Source organism: Sarcophilus harrisii, chromosome 3 (genome assembly GCF_902635505.1).
Source record: "Sarcophilus harrisii chromosome 3, mSarHar1.11, whole genome shotgun sequence".
NCBI classification, from domain to species: Eukaryota; Metazoa; Chordata; class Mammalia; order Dasyuromorphia; family Dasyuridae; genus Sarcophilus; species Sarcophilus harrisii.
In genome coordinates this window covers 486049219-486070306 of record NC_045428.1, presented here as the reverse complement: position 1 = coordinate 486070306, position 21088 = coordinate 486049219, and the positions used below count along the sequence as shown (strand labels likewise).

General features: G+C 32.9%; 1 protein-coding gene across 3 annotated transcripts in view; it reads left to right on the top strand.

The window, feature by feature from the left end:
• Positions 1–21088, top strand: part of RDX (radixin) — a 115611-nt gene that overhangs the window by 32942 nt on the left and 61581 nt on the right. For all 3 annotated transcript variants that reach the window (XM_031961122.1, XM_031961121.1, XM_031961123.1), the window contains exons 2-5: positions 3419–3483; positions 7943–8026; positions 10351–10446; positions 13103–13377. In XM_031961122.1, the coding sequence (XP_031816982.1) occupies positions 3472–3483; positions 7943–8026; positions 10351–10446; positions 13103–13377 (467 nt within the window). In that variant the 5' untranslated portion in view covers positions 3419–3471. The remainder of the gene's footprint in view (positions 1–3418; positions 3484–7942; positions 8027–10350; positions 10447–13102; positions 13378–21088) is intronic.

Genomic DNA, 21088 nt, shown 5'->3' with positions numbered 1-21088 from the left:
CTATCCAAACCCTCCTCTACTATATTCAAAAGTGGCGCTAGTTTTCAATTTCACCTCATTTTTTTAGGGCTTTACAGTTAATTCTTCAGTATAATTCTCAGTCATAGAAACAGCAGTGACAGATATCTTTGAATACAAAATGCTCCCCCCTTTTTTTGGCCTTCTTTAAAAATATGTCCAAGATGCCATTTATTTGGTATTAGGACAACAATAATTTTGTTCTGAGAATTATAAATTGTAGACTCCAAGTGCTTAACTTCACAAAAAGTCATAATAGTTGAAAAGATCAATGTATTTCTTAAAAAGCCCAACAATTTGTCAAGCTGAAATAACTGACTATAGAAAAATTGGCAAAGTAATGACCACCAAAAAAGCACAAAACATTTTGAAAATTTTAATCGAGTAATCAATTTCAGTGATTATTAACTAATGTTTACAAATTTTACATTATATAATTGAAAATAACACATAAGAAATTAAAAAAACAAATTTTGAAATCTAAGCTATATAAGATTAACAGAATTTCAGTGTTTATTAACTAATTTTTACATGTTTTATATTATAGTTGAAGATACTGTGTATAAGAAATTAAAAAATAAGTCATCTTGAAATCTATATTTCATATTCTAGGAATACAAACTTCATAACACAGTAATAGTTGTGCATGTTAGTTGGTTGAGAAAAGCTGTTCCCTTCTTGGCTTGTAAGAAACATTTCCCAAAATTTGCTGTAAATGATTAACATCCTTTAACAATCTTCTTTATGTATAGCAAGTATCTTGTTTCCTTCTCTTATTTTTTCACCCCTGCTTTGGATCATAAGGTTAGTGATATTTTTCTTCAGAACACTTTATCAGTTCAAACTTGCTCTGAGTATCTGATTCACAATGGTCATATCCTGTACTGTTTTAGGATACATCTCCATCATAGTGTTGACTCCTTATACTTAGCTTCTCAATTGGTCCTTAAGGATTATGTGTGCCTCTTAACCAGGGAGCAACCTCAAATCGCTACCTTCTGAAGCAGCACAGCTCACTTTCTGACAAATAACATAAAACTATAAATTTGGAGCTGAAGTCCAATGATCCCATTTCACAGAGAGGAAATTTTGGATCCAGAGAGACTAATTTTCCAAAATCTCATAACTAAGTAGATTTAAATTCAAGTGCTTGACTCTTAACCCCATTATTATTACCGTGTACCACTGAGCCTAAAATAGCTTCTATTCTATTTTTGCCCTCTGGGTGCAAGCAGAACAAGTCTAATTCTTCTTCTACATGACAAACTTTATGTATTTGAACATATTTCTTTCTACCCCTCAGTCTTCTCTTCTCTAGCCTAAACATTCCTATCCTTTTCAACAAATCTTAACATATATTTTTACTTTTATCATTGAGTACTCTCTTCTGAATGTACATTGTAGTACCCAGAACAAAGTAGAATAATACTCCAGATACAATCCAAGATGTAATATAATAAAATTATCATCTCTCTTGTTTTGATTGCTGTGTCTTTCAGTGCAACTTGGAATAGCATTATCTTTTGGGGGGGGGTGATGATATTATAGAAATGAGATGGATTCATGTGAGAAAGAAGTCCTATTATATTTCATGTATAAATACAGTTTGATATATAATATATAATATGCAGTATCACATAAGCATTGATTAAATGTACCTTATGTTTAGATATATAATGGTACTTCATACTCATCTGCTTCATAACTCCTCAAATTTGTTTAACACATTTTGATAAGGTAAAAATATACTTCAACACTTGATGCTTACTTGGTTGAGAAGTTAGAATATGAAGTTGACCATGTGTATTGCCCAATTCTTGCTGCTATCGCTATGATCATAGGTACCTCTTCCCCAATGAACGCTTCAGTACAAAGGATTAAAAGATTGGAGTCATGATGCTGAAGTTGTGCACAGGTCATGGGGCAGTTCCTGCTGGATGGTGTACATCCTGCAACATAATCTCCTGGCTCCCAAAACAGAAGTATTAGTAGGGGGTGGGGACAACCAGCGTGCTCTGCATGAGGAGAAGCAGCGGGAGTAATGGCAGTGGCCCAAACTGTGGGATAGCTTTGGAGGACCCAGTACTTCTGGACTGGTGACCAGAGCCCTGAAAGAGGGAGAGGTGGAACTATTACTTCTGTCTCCTATTCGGGCCTCCCCCTTTCCCCCTACCCTAATGAAACTTGGATTGGGGAGAAAGTATAAAAGTTGGGGTTCCTCTCACAAATCAAGTTGGATTAAGAAGGAAGAACACAGGCTGGGTTGGCTTGTTTCTCTCCAGCTGGAAGCCCTACTTGCTCATTTGGGCAATTGGCTGGGGAGGGAAGGATAGGCCACTGCCTAGAGATGTACTCCCTATGGGAAAAAATTTGTTCTGTACTTTTGTTTTCACCACTCATCAGTGCTTTCTGGAACTGAATAACAAGTAGTGAGGTATCATTGAGTATTTGAAATTTTTTGGGAGGATTATAGAAAATAAGAGGAAAGATATACATCTATCTTTGCTGTCACTTCTCAAACTTACAAGAATTTTCTTTATAATAATCTTTTAATGTTAAAATCATAGGAGCTAGAATAAATTTTTAAGAAATGAATACCATTAGTAGGAAAACATGCCCTAAATTAATGTGAATGAGAACCAAAACATGACTACAATTCACATTAAGTGAATGTAATGAGTACTTGTTAGATGTGTTATATTAAAGATTCCTTTTGGGTCTGTGATATACTAAGTGACTGAAGGTGCTTCCTACTTTCAAATAATAGCAAATTAGTAGCTTATGTTTGCTCTTCTGTATTTTTCATTGTATCCTTTCCTGAATAACTCAGTGCACATTTTTTTTTCCCCCTTATATAGAAACAATGATGCCACAAAAGTAGTTAGTTTTTGTTTTTGTTTTATTAATAGAAGTGTGTTTTGTCCTTGGCTTAAGTGGTGAAAAAGATAGTTTCAATATGTACTTTTTTTTTCCTTCTGTACTAGGGCACTAGTATGTCAGGTATGTACCTGACCTAAGTTTTTGTAGCTATTTTTAGTGAGAGTTTCATTGATGACTAATACCAGTCCTAGAATAGTATTTCTATAATAATAAACCACTAATCTGTTGACTTTTTAAAAAAAGATAATTCAGAGACAGCTAGGTGATGCAGTAGACAGAGCACCAGCCATGAAGTCAGGAGAACTTGGGTTCAAATCTGACCTCAGAAATTTAATACGTCCTACCTGTGTGACCCTGGGCAAGTCACTTAACCCCAATTGCCTCAGCAAAAAAAAAAAATACACACACACATATATAAATAATTATAGTTTTTATGTTATTCCTATAGAAATTAGTTGCCTTACATACAAGGATGTTGTTTATGAAGTTATTGCTAATTCTTTCTATGTTTACTTAACAGATCAATTGAACTTGGAAAACTGCTGAAGACAGAAGATTCACAGAAAAATCAAAATGCCGAAGCCAGTAAGTGCATCAATTTATTTCTTTTGACTTAAACCTACTTTACTTTCCTCGGAGCAAATCTATTAAATATTCTATTTTTATCATTGCTCCATTAATAAGTATTTGAGGCCAAATTTGAACTCGGGTTTTCCTGAGGCATCTATGATGTTTTTATGTGAAACTATACTATATGAATTCTATTCAGTAATCAGTAGGCATTTTAAAAGTATTAGGCTGTCATGATACAAAGGACAAAAATGGAAAACATCCCTTGTCCTCAGAGAAGACAGTTTAATGTTGTGTAATGTAATGTGACAACTAAGTGATAGAGGTGATAGAAGACTCCATGTTATCTTAACTTTTTATGATGTATCACCTGTTTTTTGTTGTTGTTGTTGTTGTTGTTGTTTTGTTTTTTTAAACAAAAATCTGCCTGGTCTTCTTTTCACTGACATCTTCCATCCTCAATTGAACGTTAAAGAAAAACAAAATCTCTGTTACAAACATATATTGTCAGGCATTTCTGCACTGGCCATGTTCAAAAAGAGATGCTATTTTGCACTGTGTCCCCCATATATCAGGCAGTTGGGTAACGCATTTAATCGTTGATCATCTAGAGTCATTATTGATCAGCGTTCCTACTTCTTTAAAGTTATTTGTTTTACTATATTGTTGCCATTATATAAATTATATTTTTGGTTCTGTTTACTCAGAAACCATACTCTTTATCATTTCTTAAAACATAATTTATTATACTTATATACCATTATTTGCTCAACCCTTCCCCAATTGATGGGCACCCTTTAAAATTCCCATTCTATGTCATCTCAAAAAGAAGTATAAATATTTTTGTACTTTTTTAGTTTGTTTCGTCTAGGATTATACCTTCTTGATCCTCCTTTCCTCTAATATACCCCTTTCCCTTTTCACCTTTCCTTTCTAATTCCCTATTGAAGAACAGATTTATGCTGCCAAAGTGAGGTAGAAGTCCTTTATTTCAATAAAGGTTCATTTTTCCTTGGTTAGGATTATAGTCAGTTTTTGTTGTAAATTATTCTTGACTAAAAGCTTATATTATACCTTTACCATCTGTAATATCATTCCCAACTCTCAACTTCTTATAATGGAGTATTCTAAATTGTGTGTGATCCTGATTGGGGTTCCTTGATTCTTGATTTGTTTTTTTTTTGACTGCCTGCACTATTTCTTGTTTGCTCTCGATTTGAGTTATAATGTTTCTTAGAATTGTCATTTGAAGGTTTCTTTCAATAGGAAACTAGTGGATTCTCACTGTATCATTTCTTTGTTTTTCTTATTAGATCTGGACAGATTTCTTAAAATAGGATGTCTGGGAACTTTTTGTTGTTTAAAAAAAAAATGTGGTATTTTGGTGATTCTTAATATTTTTTCTTCCTTGGTTTGTTTTCCAGGTCAGTTGTATTAAAATCAATTATCTAAAATAAAAAGGAAACTGAAGATAAAGTTACTGAGCAATCTATGCTTTAATTTGCAAAGCTAATATTTGATTATCAAATTAGGTCACCTGACTTTAGAGATCAAAGACTGAGTGATTTACAGAGCTGATTTTTATAACAAAAAAAAAGAGGAATTAAATGACAGAACCTTGTTTTGAGCATAATTCACTTGAATGAGGCAGGTCACCTGACTATTTAGCTTGCTTCTAAATTTTCTCATCTCTTAAAATATTACTTAGGGCCCACAAATTCCTCACCTTGGACTACAAGTCCCTACCCCCACTGTGACCTGTAAGTAACTGTATCTGGTCACAAACTTGTTCTTTGGTATCTTTTCCTGTCTGAATGTCCTAATAGGAGTTGGGGAATATTTTGGTATGGATCTGGGACTTGCTCTTTCTTGATCTTGTGTACAGTCTTTCTGTGTTGGAGTGTTTCCTCACACAACATATTCCTTATCAGATCATGTCCCCAGTATCCACAAATCTCTGTCTCTCTAAGGGGACTAGAAAAGTCATTCTTTCTGATCTTTTGTTGAATTTCTCTATCAGGAGTTGGTCCAGTGATTTTTTTTTTTTTTTCCCTAGATTCATTTGCAAAACTTGGAAGGGGTTAGGAATTCTCTGTACTACGTTTTACTGCTTTGTTATTTTGACTTTGCCTCTTCAAAATATGTCTCCTTTAGACCTAGATTAATTTGTTCATTTAAAAAAAGATTATAGTGAACAGAAATATAACTTAGTCTTTTGTAATACCACCAGAGGTCTGTGTAATTAAAGGGAAAGTAATGGATTTAAAAGAAAGATCTAATTGGGTTTGAAAACTTGAATTCTAGCCCCAGTTGTACTGACTACTACTTTACAACCTTAGTCATTTACTTTCTGAGCCTCGGGTTCCTTAGTCATAAACTGACACTATTCCTCTTCCTCTTACCTCACAGTTGTGAGGATCAGATCAAATGTGAAAGCATTTTGAAAATTTTAAATATAAATACTATTTAGGAGAACAGATCTTCTCTGTCAATGTTTGGCACGTAGTAAATGCCATATTAATACTTCTCTCCTTTTTTTTCCCTTCCTCCCTCCCTCCTTCTTTCCTTCCTTCTCCTTTCCTCCCCTTTCCTTCCCTCCCTCCCTGCTCCATAGTTTTACAAGCATTTGATTCTCAGACCAATAATGAGAGGTATATGAATATTAGGTAATTTGTATATGAAGAAATCGAGGCTTTTAATCTTTATCCTGGAGAGATTGATGTGTTCAAGGTCATATTATATGGTAGGATTTAACCTAAATCTTGTGATTCCAGGTCCAGCAGTGTATATATTATACGTTATATAATAGTGTCCTTATAAAGAATTATTTTGTAGTACACGTTGTCATTTAATGAGTCTTTTTTTGTATATCCAAACTTATCTTTCTTATCTCTTCTGAATTCCAACCCAATTTCATCAGTTGCCTATTCATCCATACCTTTGACATCTTACTCTCAGTACACTCAAAATGAAGTTCATTATTATCTCCAGGTTTTCCTATTCCTTTTGAGGGTAGTACTATTCTTCCAGGATCCCTGGAAGTATCCTTGATTTTTTTCCTTCTTCCTCATCTCCCACATCTACTTGATTGTCAAGTCTTGTTGATCGTATCTCTATAGCATCTGGCTGTCCTCTACCTAACTTTTTAGAATTATTTTGTTGGTAGTCTCTTTAATGCAGTCTGTAAACAACCTACAATCTGTTCTTAAAATGGATGTTCTGAATCTTTATGCACAAAAGCTGTTGCCATTTTGGTTTTCTCCCTCTTAAACTTGTTCATTTCCTTCAAGGTTGAATTTCTATTCCACACAGACTTTTCTGAATTCTTTAGTTGATCAATGTACTCTTTTTCCTCAAATTATCTTGTATTTACATAACTGTGTGCTTTCCATGTCCTTAGTAAAATATTAGGGCCTTGAGACTAAGTACTACTTCGTACCTTTTTTATTTTTTTAACCCCTCTCCTAGCACAGTCAGTCAGTGAGCATTAAGGGCCTGCTGATTTGTGCCAAGCACTTGAGATGCAAAAAGACACAAAAGACAATCCCTTCCCTCAGTCAGCTCACATTATTGGGGGTTGAGGGAACCTGGGAAGGAAGAATAAGCAAACAAGTAAACAGGAAATAAATAACCCAGAGAAAGCTTTATTAGAATTAAGAGGAGGTGGAAAAGCCTTCCTGCAGAAAGTAGAATTTCCACCAGGCCTTTAAAGGAATCCAGGGAAGAGAGAGCAGAGATAAGGAGGGAAAACAGTCCTGATACAGGGGCAGCCAGAAGATGTCTATAGCATAGAGATGTGGTGTCTTTTGTTTTAGAATAGTCAGGAGACTAGGGTCACTAGGTTAAAAAATGTTGGGAAATAAAGTGTAAAAAGACTGAAAAGGGTTGGAGGTGGGGGATAGGGAGTCCAGGATAGAAGGGACTTTGAACACCAAACAAAAAATTTTGTATTTGATTCTGGGAATTGATAGGGAGCTTAGAATTCATTGGGTAGAAGAGTTAGATCTATGTTAGAAAAGTCATTTTAATGGGTGAATGGAGGGCATATCGGAGTGTGGAAAGTTTGAAGCAGGCAAAATAAAATAAGTATTAAACTTTTAAATAATATTTGTAAGTTTGCAGAATTTATATTTCTGAAGTTATTAGATATTAAAACTGCATTAAAACTTTTGGGACACTATCTCTGAGACAGTAAAGAATTAAAACTAATTCTACAGCGATAATCAAATGCCAGCTATATGAAGTATTCTCTATTAAGCCTTTGGAGAAATAAACTTTTTTTCTTTTTCTTTTAGTCAGGGATCCTACATTATAACAGAGAGGCTTATAATTTAGTAGAATTTTTTTTTTTTAACAACTCTTTCATTCTAATGAAACTTTGACATATAAAATGGATTTATAAAAGTATTGATTTATCTAAGTATTTAATAGAAATGCCTTTTCATTTTACTCACTTTTCTTTTTGTTATTACAGATCAATGTAAGAGTAACTACCATGGATGCAGAGCTGGAATTTGCTATCCAGCCCAATACAACTGGCAAACAACTATTTGACCAGGTAAATTTGTTACCTATGTAATTTATTTTTACCATATGATTTTTAATGAAATGTATCAAGTGTTCTTAGGTACTATTTTCCATCTTCTCATTTTATACCCATCACTGATAATAGTATGTGTTTTTTCTTGTTAACATTAACATCTTTATTGACCACTGGCCTTTTATTTTATTTTTTTCATCTTAATTATGTAGGGCAGGACACATTCATGAAATGAAATTCAAAGAATATTTATTGAATTCCTTATGTGGATTGGATACCACAAAAATGAAATGTTAATTATCTTTATGTAAATGTGATTTTCTGCTTTTTTTTATGCTTAAGTTTTTATATTATTACATGTGCAATGAATGCCTCTACTTTGAAACACCTAGTCAGGAAGACCTGAATTCAACTCGAATCTCAGACACTTACTAACTTTGTGACCCTGGGCAAGTATTCAACTAACACTGCTTTCTTCAGTGTTACTAATGATTTCTTTATAACCAAATCTGATGGTGTTATGTTTTTGTTTTGTTTTTTAAACGTCGCCCTTCTTGGACTCTGCTATATTAAAATTTTTTTTCACCCCTTACCTCCTGGATACTTTTTATCATCTTTGGGTTTTTGTAACCCTGCTGACTCTTGGTTCTCCTCCTTTCTGCCTAACTATTCCTAATCCTATTCTTATTTGTGGGTTTATCATCCATGTCATCCTACCTAACTGTATATGTTCCCCAAGGTCCTATCCTAGGCCCTTTACTTCTCTTTATATTTACTCTCCCAGTGAATTTATCACTTCCTCTTGATTAATAATTATTTTTAAACTTCTTACCCGCAAATCCACAGTGTCTAGTCAGTCTCTTCCCGAACTTCCATCTCACATAGACTATATAACATCTCACATCATCAAATTTTTGGACATTTCAAACTATTAAGTTCTGGAGCAATCTTAAATTTAACATGTCCAAATCACAATTTCTTGTTTCCCCTAAACTCATTCCTATGCAAAACCTGCCTATTTCTGTTGATGGCACCATTATTCTAACAGTATAATAGTTTGCAATCTTTGGCCTAATGGACTCCTCATTCTGCCTCTACATATTTGCATGATTTCAATCTGACTTCCTCCTAGGTAAACTTAAGTATGTTCTGCAAATCTAGCCCCAGTCTATCTTTCCAGCCTCATTGAACATGTTTCTTTTCTGCACTTTTTGATATAGCTTTTCTTTCTATTTCTTCCCTACAACATCCTATATCCTATTTGTGTGCTTTTGTACTGCTTGGAATGCACATCTTTCTTACTTTGGCCTTCTAGAATCCTTTTCTTCCTTCAAGATGTAGCATCTACTGTCTCTTTGAAACCTTTCCTCATCACCTCAGATATTATGGCCTTTTTTTCTCAAACTACATTTTATTTTAGAACTTTTTGTTTATTTATATTTGGCTTTTATATGATATATATTTAAGAATGATTGTTTGCTTCTGATAGGATTAATTTTTTTGTACATAGAATAGTGCCTGACATATGATAGGAGCTTTAGAAATACTTGTTGGATTGATTTGTAAAACTTTGTTCTATTCAATCTAGCAAAAAAAAGCCTAAGTGTTTACTAAATGCAAAGCAGTGGGGATACAGAGACCAAAGTGAAAAGCAGTTTGTGCCCTTAGGGAGCTTATATTCTGTTCATCAATCATATGTAAACAGTTGGTTAAATACAAAATAAAATGAAGAGGAACTGAATTCCTGAAATCACTTACATTGGGATGCTCATTAATAATAGTTTTGATCATAAAATGTGCATCATATGATTTGTGGCCTTGGAGATATGTTGTATTTTGAAATTTGCCTTTTAAATATGTCCTGAAAACTCAATCTTAACAAGAATGCAGATGTCAATCCTTTTGTAAAGTTTGTAAAAACTTGTACAAGATATTTTATACTGTGACTAATGCCTTTATTATTTTCTTAACTCTTAGCAAGTTTGTTGTATGTCAAGTATTCTTAAATTCAAGCACATGTATATATCCATTTGGACTTCTTCAAACATTTTTCAGAGGCTTGAGGAAAGGCAAATGCTAGAAAAGATTTTTTCATAGCATGGAACTGTAGGAAGCAGTATAAAATTTGAGATAACAAATCATAATTTCCTTAGTGATATTTACTGATTTTTTTTTTTTTTTTTTTTTTTTTTGAGTACTGTAATGCAAATTTTTAAAGACACAGAAATTTTTCTCTGGTTGAAAGTACAAGCTCATTGCATTGAACCCTCAAAAGTAAAATTTATCCAGATCCATTGTGAATAATGAGCTAATACTGATCTGTTTCTCTCTTTTTTTTTAAGGTGGTGAAAACAGTTGGCCTGCGTGAAGTCTGGTTTTTTGGGCTACAATATGTCGATAGTAAAGGCTATTCAACATGGCTAAAACTAAATAAAAAGGTAAATTATACCTAGTGATTTTGATCATGTGACATTTGGCTGCCATGATTTGAATTCTGTTTCAACCTTTCTGTCTGTTACCTTAGGCAGATCACTTATCACCTCTATCATCCTTATTTTCTTCAAATATAAAATGCGTATAATAATACCTACTTCACAAAATTATTATAGTGTTCAAATTAAATAACATGTGAAATGCATGATAGACTTTAAAGAGTCATATAAATGCTAATTCTTATATCTTTATTGTCTGTATTTTAGTTATAACACCTGTGTAGAGTATTAATTTATAGTCTGAATATAAGCTGTATGTTTATTCCTCCCAAATTTGTCTGAAACCTAAATATTATTTATAATTGTGTTCTAGAACAAGGAAAAGTATTTATATAGTACCTATATATAAGTGACTGGCACTATGCTAACTTATAAATAGCATCTCATTTGCTCTTTACAACAACCTTAGAGGGTGGTCCAAGCCCATTTGATTTTTGTTTTGGCCCTGATTACCACAGAGTGAATCTAAATAGCAGTTGTTGGGGGTTTGGCCAGAAACCTTAAGGGTCTTGCCCACTGATTTTTTTTTTTTTTTTTTTTTTTTTTAACTAGGTAAAAATTTCTGTCTTACCTAGCCTTAATCACTGAATAATCAGTTGCCTCAATCAAAATGAGATTTGTTACAGACTTTAGTTAAAAAAGGCTAAATCTCCCATTTTACTTGGGGCCATCTCCAGTCATTCTAATATATATTTGGCCACTGGACCCAGATTGTTCCAGAGAAGAAAGTGATAGTCCTCCTTCCCTCACATACAATTCACTTGCATGGTATGGTATCATCTCCCTGATGCCATGCTCATATTGGAGGAGGACAACAACAAAAAATTAAAAGGGGATGGGTGCTCTTATTATCCCCATTTTACAGTTGAGGAAACAAATAGGGATTAAGTGACTTGCCCAGGGTTTTACAGTCTCTCTTTACAGTTAGAGGCCCATTGGATCTTCAGGGAGCTCCTTTTATCTCTGAGTAAGCCATCTTTAGACTGCAAGTACAGTTCCCTGCTTCTTCCTAAATTCTCTTAAAATTCATTATTCAGCTTGTTATTTTATTTTAAAGGAAAGTTTGATTCATTTACTTAGGAGAAGCATTCAGTCTCTGCTTGTCCAATAAACAGTAAGACCATCAATAATATGAGAAAAGGGATTAGGAACTTAAGATTTGGGCAGTCAAATCACTGATATGTTGATTTTTAAAATTTTTTTTTTCTAGAATGCTTTCTTTTTGTTGTTGTTTTTTTAAAGAGTAATTACCTCCATTTCTTGTTTAACTAGGGTTGGTTATGTTTGCAAGTGTATCTTAAATTTATTTAAAGCCTTTTGTTTACATTTTGTTAGTGTCAGTCATTTCTCTGTTTCATTTCCATTCTCTCTTGTGTAATAAATTAACTGACATAACTGCATTTTACCATTTAATTTAGTTCATGTGCAATGGTACTACTTTTGCTACTGGAATTGCCAATATGTAAAATATTATATGTATAAATTCGATCTTCCTGTAGCTTGCTAGCTAATAGAGAAATAAGATATGTGCAAAAGTTTGATTCAGATATAATGTGATAAGACATAAAGGAGAGTTCTGAACAATGTTCCTAATAAAACTTGAAGAAAAACTTGATTTTAGCTTGATTTAACTGTTAAGTGATGTTACCTTCATAACGGAATTTTTTACCTGTTCTGAGTCTTCTTGAAGGGAGAGAAGAATTTCGTTTGGGGATGTGGAAGAAATGTAATTGTCATTGTTAGGCATTGTGGGAATATGAGTAGAAATGGTAAATGTAAGATGTTAATTACTGATATTTAATCCATATAATCCATTAACTGATTAGACAGAGCATGAAGAGTAAGGGACTTCAACAGGACCTGCCTAAGTAATTAGAAGGAGCCATAAATAGAAATAGCCAAGTCGGGACAATAGGCATATTGGGCATAGTAGTATGAGTTGATGAGTTCAGTTTTGGATATGAGTGGTACATCAAAATGGTCGTGTTTAAGAGTGAATTGGAAATTCAGGACCAAAATGAAACTAGTACAGGTTTGGGAGTTTTTTTTTTGTTTGTTTGTTTGTTTTTGTTTTTTTTTAATAGGGAGTATAATCAGAATATCTAAATGCATATTTTTCATATGGTAATTCATATCTTCACTGTACAACTATATATTTTCTCCGTGTAAAGGAATTAATTTAGGGATTGGTACTTATATTTGGAGAAAATTGTTAAAAATAGTTGCTTTAAAATCAATGTCTTGAAGTTTTTTTTAAATAAACTTTGCTTTAATGAGAGATGCTATTTTTCATGTTTATTTGATTTAGACACCAACATTGCATACTAGACAAAGGGGGGGAATTACTAAAAGTTATATAGCCAAATTACTAAAAACTATATGCCAAAATAGGATCTTTTAAAACAGAGATTTTGATCATAAGTAAATGCATTTTTTAAATTGGCTGAACAAAAGAATACGAAATCAAGTTGTAAATAAAACAGTTTAAGACTACTTTAAAGATCTTTGAACTTTCAGAATGCTTTCCCTTAAAATACTTGAATTGGGATTTAGATTATAGAGTAAGATTGCTGATTTTAATAATATTCAAAACTTATTTAAGGTAACACAGCAAGATGTAAGAAAAGAGAATCCTCTGCAGTTCAAATTTCGAGCTAAATTCTTTCCTGAAGATGTGTCTGAAGAACTAATTCAAGAAATAACACAGAGACTTTTCTTCCTACAAGTTAAAGAAGCAATCTTAAATGATGAAATATATTGCCCTCCTGAAACTGCTGTTCTTTTGGCTTCCTATGCTGTCCAATCTAAATATGGAGATCATAATAAGGAAATTCATAAACCAGGCTACCTGGCTAATGATAGACTCTTACCTCAACGGTAAGTGAAAAATGATACTTTATTTTATTTTTAATTGTTATTAGTGACTTGTTTTATAACTTCATTTCCAAATATATTTAATGACCATGATTTAGCATAATTATGTAGCATTTTGTTTCATTGATTTTATTTTCTTTCTATTTGTATTGTTATGGATATCTTGTACATTGTTGATGGTGTCTTTATACTGTTACCTGCAAAAGCCTTCCTGAGTTAGTAAATAAAACTTTTCATATTTTAAACCGTAAGTATTGGTGAGTATTCCTTTAAAAATCATAATCAGGTTGTTATACAGAATAAGACAGTCGGGTCCTCAAACTAGGCCCACTGGCCAGATGCGGCAGCTGAGGACGATTATCTCCCTCACCCAGGGCTATGAAGTTTCTTTATTTAAAGGCCTACAAAACAAAGTTTTTGTTTTTACTATAATCTGGCCCTTCAACAGTCTGAGGGACAGTAAACTTGCCCCCTATTTAAAAAGTTTGAGGACCCCTGGTCTATACCATAATTATTTAGTGTCTCTCTTCCTAGGTAACAAAATTACAAATTATCCCTTTAAAATAGAAATTAACTCATTCCCAAAGAAGATACAAAGATTAGTAATTATTATTATGAAAAGTACTTAACTAAGAACTTCTCTGCATTGCTCAGATCTATACTTAACAATAGCATTTCCAAGTCCTCCACTTAAGTGCCAAAATTTTCTACCTAGTGATGCCAGGTTATTATGTATAAAATCCAGTTGTGAAACAACACACATTGGTTAACTGTGGCCCAAGGACCATATTTGACCCAATTTTTGTATGGCTACCCTACATATTGTTTGTAGGATCAGCCAGTGAGCTAAAAATAGTTTTTATATTTTTAAATACAATAACATTTTATTTAACAATATAAAATCCATTCTAAGTTCACCCAGGTGTCAGGCACACAGGAGATTTGACCCTAGTGAATGACCCCTGTATTAGTTGGTCTCTGAGGTCCCTGAACTCTGTATTTCTGATACTTTGATTTTCTTCTTCAATTTGGTGTTATGCTTCATTATTCACCTGCAGTGCCTGTTCAGGGATATATGGCTCTGTAGATTAAAACAGTGGGAACTTGTCTGGTTATATGTCATGACAAAGATGGTATAAGTTTTTCAATTAACTTTGCTTTTTCCCTATAGCGAATTTAGCTTTTTTGGATAATTGTGGGATATCCTTATAGTATTCAAGTGTTTAATAGAATCACAATGTTTTCTTCCATTTGTTATAACATTTGTTAAGCACTGATTTGACAGGATAGCTTTTGATACCAAAAAATCCCTAAGGAAAACATTTGTTTCATGCTTAATGGTATGAAATGGATCATTGAATGAAGGTATCATAGATAATTTTTAAAGATATTTGGCATTGTTTTTTACATGTATTGGAGACACATTCTGTATTTTTGTTCTACTCAATTTTTTAAAAATTGACACAGCTACAAGATCTTTTTTATTTGCTAAATCTTAATCAGATTATGTCCTGTAGAAAATTATATGCAAAAATCTGCTTATTCTCTTCTCATGTTTTTATCAAGGATCTTTTTGAAGTGACCATAGGACATTCTCCTAAGTATTTTATAGAGATGAGGAAATGGTTGAATTGGCTAATAAGTTGTTGAAGTGTTGAATGTTTTTGTATCTGGTTAAATCTGACTCTCTCCTACTTCATCTTCTTAATTGTCATATCAGGTATAAAGACCATAGAATACAAACATAGTTTTCATTGTTGTTGTTACTAAGAATAGATTGTTCTCCATATGCCAACAAACTGATTGTTCTCTGTTAATTCATTTACATTTTCCTTTTAAAAATGTTTATCATTCTCCTTTCAATGCATTTGTTCCTTATTCATTGTTTACCTATTATCTTATATTGGCTAAAGCTTCATTCAATAAATAAAAGGTAGGAAATAAAATAAGAAAAGAACAATCACTGTAGATTTGTTGCACATATGGTTTCATTTGTTAATGTTCCAGAAATTATCTGGCCCAACTAGTTTTTGTGTCAGTCTCTCTCTGCAGGTTCATTTATTCTTATAGTCTTGTGGTCTTTCATTAGGTTTGACATTTTTGCATATGAGCTTGTATTTTTAAGTGGTGCTGCTCTTAATCTCCCAAGTCTCATAGCTTGGTAAAGAGATCTAGTGTTAGTTAATTGAGGTGGTTTCTGGATTCTTTATATGTTCTTTATGACAAATGTTTTGTATTGGTTAAGCTTTTGAGAGAAATAATATTGCTTTTACTTTTATGCACTTCATTTGTTTTTTTTGTTTTTTTTTTTTCCTGGCATGACAGTTTAGAGGTAATATAAATTCATAGTATTATTACCTTGTCTTGATCTTTACAATTTGGCTTTTTTTGGTTAAAATTTGGTAATTTGACTTTCTCTAATCACTGGATGATAAGTACAGATCCCCAACTTTGAAATGGAAACATAGTTTCCTATTTGCTAAAGTTAGATTAATTTTAATTTTTCAGATATTTTTAGGTACTTACAGCGTTCAGTGTCTACTAGTTTTTTTTTTTTGTTGTTGTTAAAGTATTCATTATAGACAAGATAGTAATACAACCTTCTTTCATTTCTTGAAGTTTAACCCATATTTAACAGTTTAGTTTTTTATGACCTCACATCTACATTGATAGCACTAAACAGCAAGTTAAAACAGTGACTAATTTGGAGAATTTCATGAGATTTATCATAGGATTTTCTATTTATCCTCTGCAATAGTTGTTAGCATATAAACTGTGGTTTTCTTTATAATAATGTCAGTGTTCTTGATTAGAACTACAAGGTAAAATTGGCAAATATTCCAGGAAATAATTTTTTTGCCTTTTTGGCACATGAAAAAACTAGTTTTGATTAACTGTTTCATTCACCTTTATAAGGATAATCTGTGAATCATCCTGCCTTTACCTGCAACTTCTTTATATTTTCTAGTTTCACATATAGTAAGGTGTTAACGGGCTTTTGTTTGATGCTTTCATTAGTAGTGTGTCATTTTGATAGTAGGAATAAAGATTTATATTTAGAATAACAACAGTTATCCTCTTTTTTAGGTTACTCTGCCATTGTAATTTTTAAAGTTTAATCATAATTATAATTTACCATTACCAATTGTGTATTCTAAAGAACAAAGAACCAACAGGTCATATGAAACAGATCTGAGAACTTTATAGAAGAGGCTACTTATAGGGATGTGATTATGAGTTTCAAATGTTTTAAAGATCTGTTATATGAAATAAGGATTAGGCTTGACCTCTAAGGGCAGTGCCAGGTGCTAAAGGTGGAAGTGACAATAAGGAATATTTGGGCTTAATGTGAGGATAATGTCCTTTTAATTATAATTGTACAAAAGTAGAGTGGTTGCATCAGCCAGTCCTGGATGAAAAAAGATTTTCTCTTCTAGATTTCTTCACAGAGATGCTGGGTGGTCCTTTGTTATTAACCTCTAAGGCTTGATCGTTTGAATGTTGTTAACTCAGACCATGTTCTTTTTTTATAGTAATGATGATGTCAGGGAATAAATTAGCTAGCATACATAACTTTTATACTGTAAAGAGAAACATACATATGAGATATGAAATATTAATCTTTTCATATTCACTTAGATGTGCTTGGCATTCCAACAGTAATACTATGATCAAAGACTGTTAGGTGTTCTATTTTCATTGTACGGTATTACAGATAATAAAAATAACTTCTGAAGACTGATATATTAATTGCCCACTATTTTAAGAAATACATAAATCTTACCTTGAAGTTGGATTTTTTTTTTGAGTATCTGATATTGAGAATATATAGAAAAAGATAACCTCTTCTCTCCTTGAACTACTATAGACAAATATAAAAATATTGCTTTTCTCCATGTCTTGTAATATAATTTCTTTTTGACTTTCTGCCTCATATAGTGGATTTATATAACAGTAATTAGATTTTGATGGAAGATTTCAGAAAGTGATAACTTGATATAGAGGACAAAATTATTGTTTCTATGGAAATGAATAAAGAATATTTAAAAAATAGCATTGTAGATAGTTTGAGAAAAGATGAAATTTGAGATTATAAATGAGAAATGATGTTTAAGAAAGACCATAGAGAACAATAAGATCAAATTAAGTAATTGTAATGACATATCCCTGTGCTAAGATATTGGGGGGGGGGGAAACTTAGACTTTGGGGGGGGCATATTCTTAATATAAGTGCAGTGTTTTGCTGTAATAACTGGGGTCTAAATATAGGCCACACCCACAGTGAGATGGCTTTGACTAGAAAATATTTAGGTTTATTCTGATTATGATCTGCATGTAGGTTTTCCAAGAGCCAATTTTGACATAGAAGTACTCCATTAATGGAAATACTTCTAAATGGAATCCTTCATTTAGAAAAATACTGTGTAAATTGCAATTTGGTTAAAGAAACAACTTAGGGAAAGAACAAGGTGAAACTGAAAAATAAGTACCAAACTGAGAAAGTATGCCAAACTACAAAGGGTAGCTGTGGTATAATGAAAAAACATTGGACTGGGAGAAGTAGAAGAATCAAGTTCAAAACCTGACTTTGAAATGTAAGGGCAGTTAATAATTGGCAACTTTCTTCTCCACTCACAAGTGACTACCATCTTAGTTCAGACTCTCCTCACCTGTGGTTTGGACTATTATAAAAAACTATTCCATCTCTTGAGTTCTCTTCCCTCTTGTGCAGGTATAGATCCTAATTTAGTGTAATGGATCAGTAAGAAGCTGAAAATTTTAAAATGATCAACGGGTTTATTTAAAATATTTTAATATTCTGAGTAAAAGAAACAGAGGATAGAAACAATCACCCAGAGATAGAAACAAATAAAGTCTTTAGCAAGAAGATTTCCTCTTGTTTCAAGAGCTCTTTGCAGAATTACTTTAAAAAATATTTTTATATTTTTCTTTTTCAAAATGGGTATCTTGAGTGTAAATCCTACCACTGACACATACTGGCCGGCTGACTCTGGGCAGATCACTTAGTAACTAGGTGCTCTTGGACTATTCTCAGATAATAAATTGAATAAAATGTGAATTGGTGGAGGAAATTCCTTTGCAGATACTTATGCTAATGAAATCACAGATCCATTCAAAATAAATATATATGTTGCTTGTTCAAGTAAAGTATTATCTTAAGGCCAGACAACTCTTTGATTTCTTTGATTACTATTAGCTGCATGGGTGCATAGTAATTAGAACTGAAGAGGAACTTTAGAGTTTTTCATAACCACCATTATTTTCTTATTTTTTTTTTTCCCTAAGGCAATTGGGGTTAAGTGACTTGACTACAGTTACACAGCTAGGAAGTGTTAAGGTGTTTGAGGTCACATTTGAACTCAGGTCTTGTTAGAATTCTTACAAGGTGCTAAGTCAGTGGAATTGATAGAGACAATGGTTGTTTAGCAGGATGCTTAACAGTTCTCTGGATGTACTTAGTAGTTATTAGAGTTCCACAAGCTTCATACCTTTAAGAGAGCATATATAAGGAGGAATGCCCATTAAGACACAAGCTCACTCTCGGAGGCAGAGTCAGATTCATTCCATATTCCACCTTTGTGCTGGCTGGAGATTCAAAGGGAGCTAGAGACTGAAGCTGGCAGAGGGAAAGGACTAGCGGCAGGGACCAAGGAGAGAGATAGGCCTCTAAGAAAGCTAACAGGGACCAAGGAAGGAACAAGACTTAAAAGGAAACAATAAAGGATTTGGACCTTAACTCCTGGCTGAATTTGAGGTGATTATTACTCTGAACTGAAACTAAGGTTGCCTCCAGAAGCCCCCCAAGAAATCTACATCCAGAGAATATATATTTTAGAGAAGAACATTAGGTCCTCCTGACTTCAGGACTGGTGCACTATCCGTTGTGCCACCTCGCTGCTCCACCACCATTATTTTCAAGAAAACTAGCATTTAAAGAAGGCAATGGGTAAAGCATTTTATCTATAATTAGGAAGACCTAAATTCAAATCCAGACTTAGTCACTAATTAGAGACAAGTCACTTAACCTTTCTGCTTTGATTTCCTCATTTGTGAAATAATACTATTAATACCTGCTTCCATAGGTTGTCATGAAGATAAATTGAAATAATCATTTTATTTGTAAATTTATAAAGTGCTTTGTAAGAAGCTTTCCCAAAGCCTTAGGTACTAAGTGACAGAGTTAGATTTTGAAATCATGGTCTTTCACTCTTAAGTTTAATACCATTTTACTATGTCATGCTCTCTTTCGGTTTCTAGAATTCTAGAATAATAAAAAAAAAGCATTGTATTAGCTTGTAAATAATCCACGTGGAATCTAAAACAGTGATATTTCACTTGTTTTCTGATTTTCATGATGGAAGGGTAGAGATGAAGACAAACTGTAATAGAACTGAGCCTTAATCATGAGTTCAGGATCTGAAATCTAGAGGGATAGTAGAAGTTCTTGTTTGAAGATACCTTATGAAATTTCATCAGAGGAAAATTAAAATCAATTTAAGACAGAGTTTTTGGTTTCAAAGTTTGGTTTCCCTAGTTTGGGAGATAATGCCCATGATATAAAAAGTAGTAAATTATGTGGAATAAACAGTTTTAAAAGTTCAGAGACAAATGAAGTAAATGAAGGCTAGATAAAAATAAGACCACCTTAAATTTGCAAAGTACAGTAATTGTTTTATGTTTCATAGTGCTTTGCTATTGATCCTTATGAAACAGGTTCTCTTTGTCAGAATAGGAAACTGAGGCTCAGAGAAGTTAATGGAGTTCAGCAAGATCAGAATGACGTTTTAGTGTGACACAGCAGATCTCCTGATTCCTAAAGGAGTTAGAATACTAAATTAGTTTTGACAGATGCTCAAGATTTTGATATGACTAAGAGTGAGAATGAAGGAGAATATTTTAATTAATAAACATTTGTTAAGTGGGGAATGAAACAGAGAGGGAGGGAAAAAAAAAAACAGCCCTTGGCTTCAAAAAATTCATTCTTCATTCTGGAGTGGAACTACAGATTGGTATTTTGTATTCTGTATTCAAAAATGGGGGCAGTTTTTTTGAGTTGCGATATTGAGATTTTTTGACTTTCTATTCTGAGGGGAGACTTAACAATTCTTAAATTGTCTCTATACCAGTCCTCAAAATCCATACTTTGACTTGGTTTTTTATTTTTTTCCCCCTTCACATTGTTGCTTCCCTTCCCAGATTGTCTTTCATTGCCGTGTATTCCCAATCTATTATTCTCTTTTTGGGTTTGTTTGTTTTGGAGAGGGGAGTGAATTTTGCCATCCTGGATAGTTTTTCCATTCTGCCAGTTATTTCTATAGTGAAAGACATAAATTCTGCTTTTACAATTGTTATTTCTTTTTTATATCATTCAAAAACATCTTGAAGTGATTCTATGCTTTTTTGAAAATTCATAGGATATCCTTTGCTTTATTGGGTATTCATTACTTTTCTTTGTCTTGCAATATTTATTCATAGATGTCTGGGCTTGTTTAGACAATCCGGAGGCCATATTCCTTTCAGCTATTAATATCTTCCCTTTTGATTTATTTGCTTCTGCTCAAGGCTTTTAACCAAGTTTTCTTTTTCTTGAAATCTTTGGTAATTTCAGTATTTTATTTTTTATATCCTCCTAGTGCCTATTTTCTGAGACCTTGCCCTTTTGAAAGCAAGATTCCTCAAGGGCTAGTCTCCA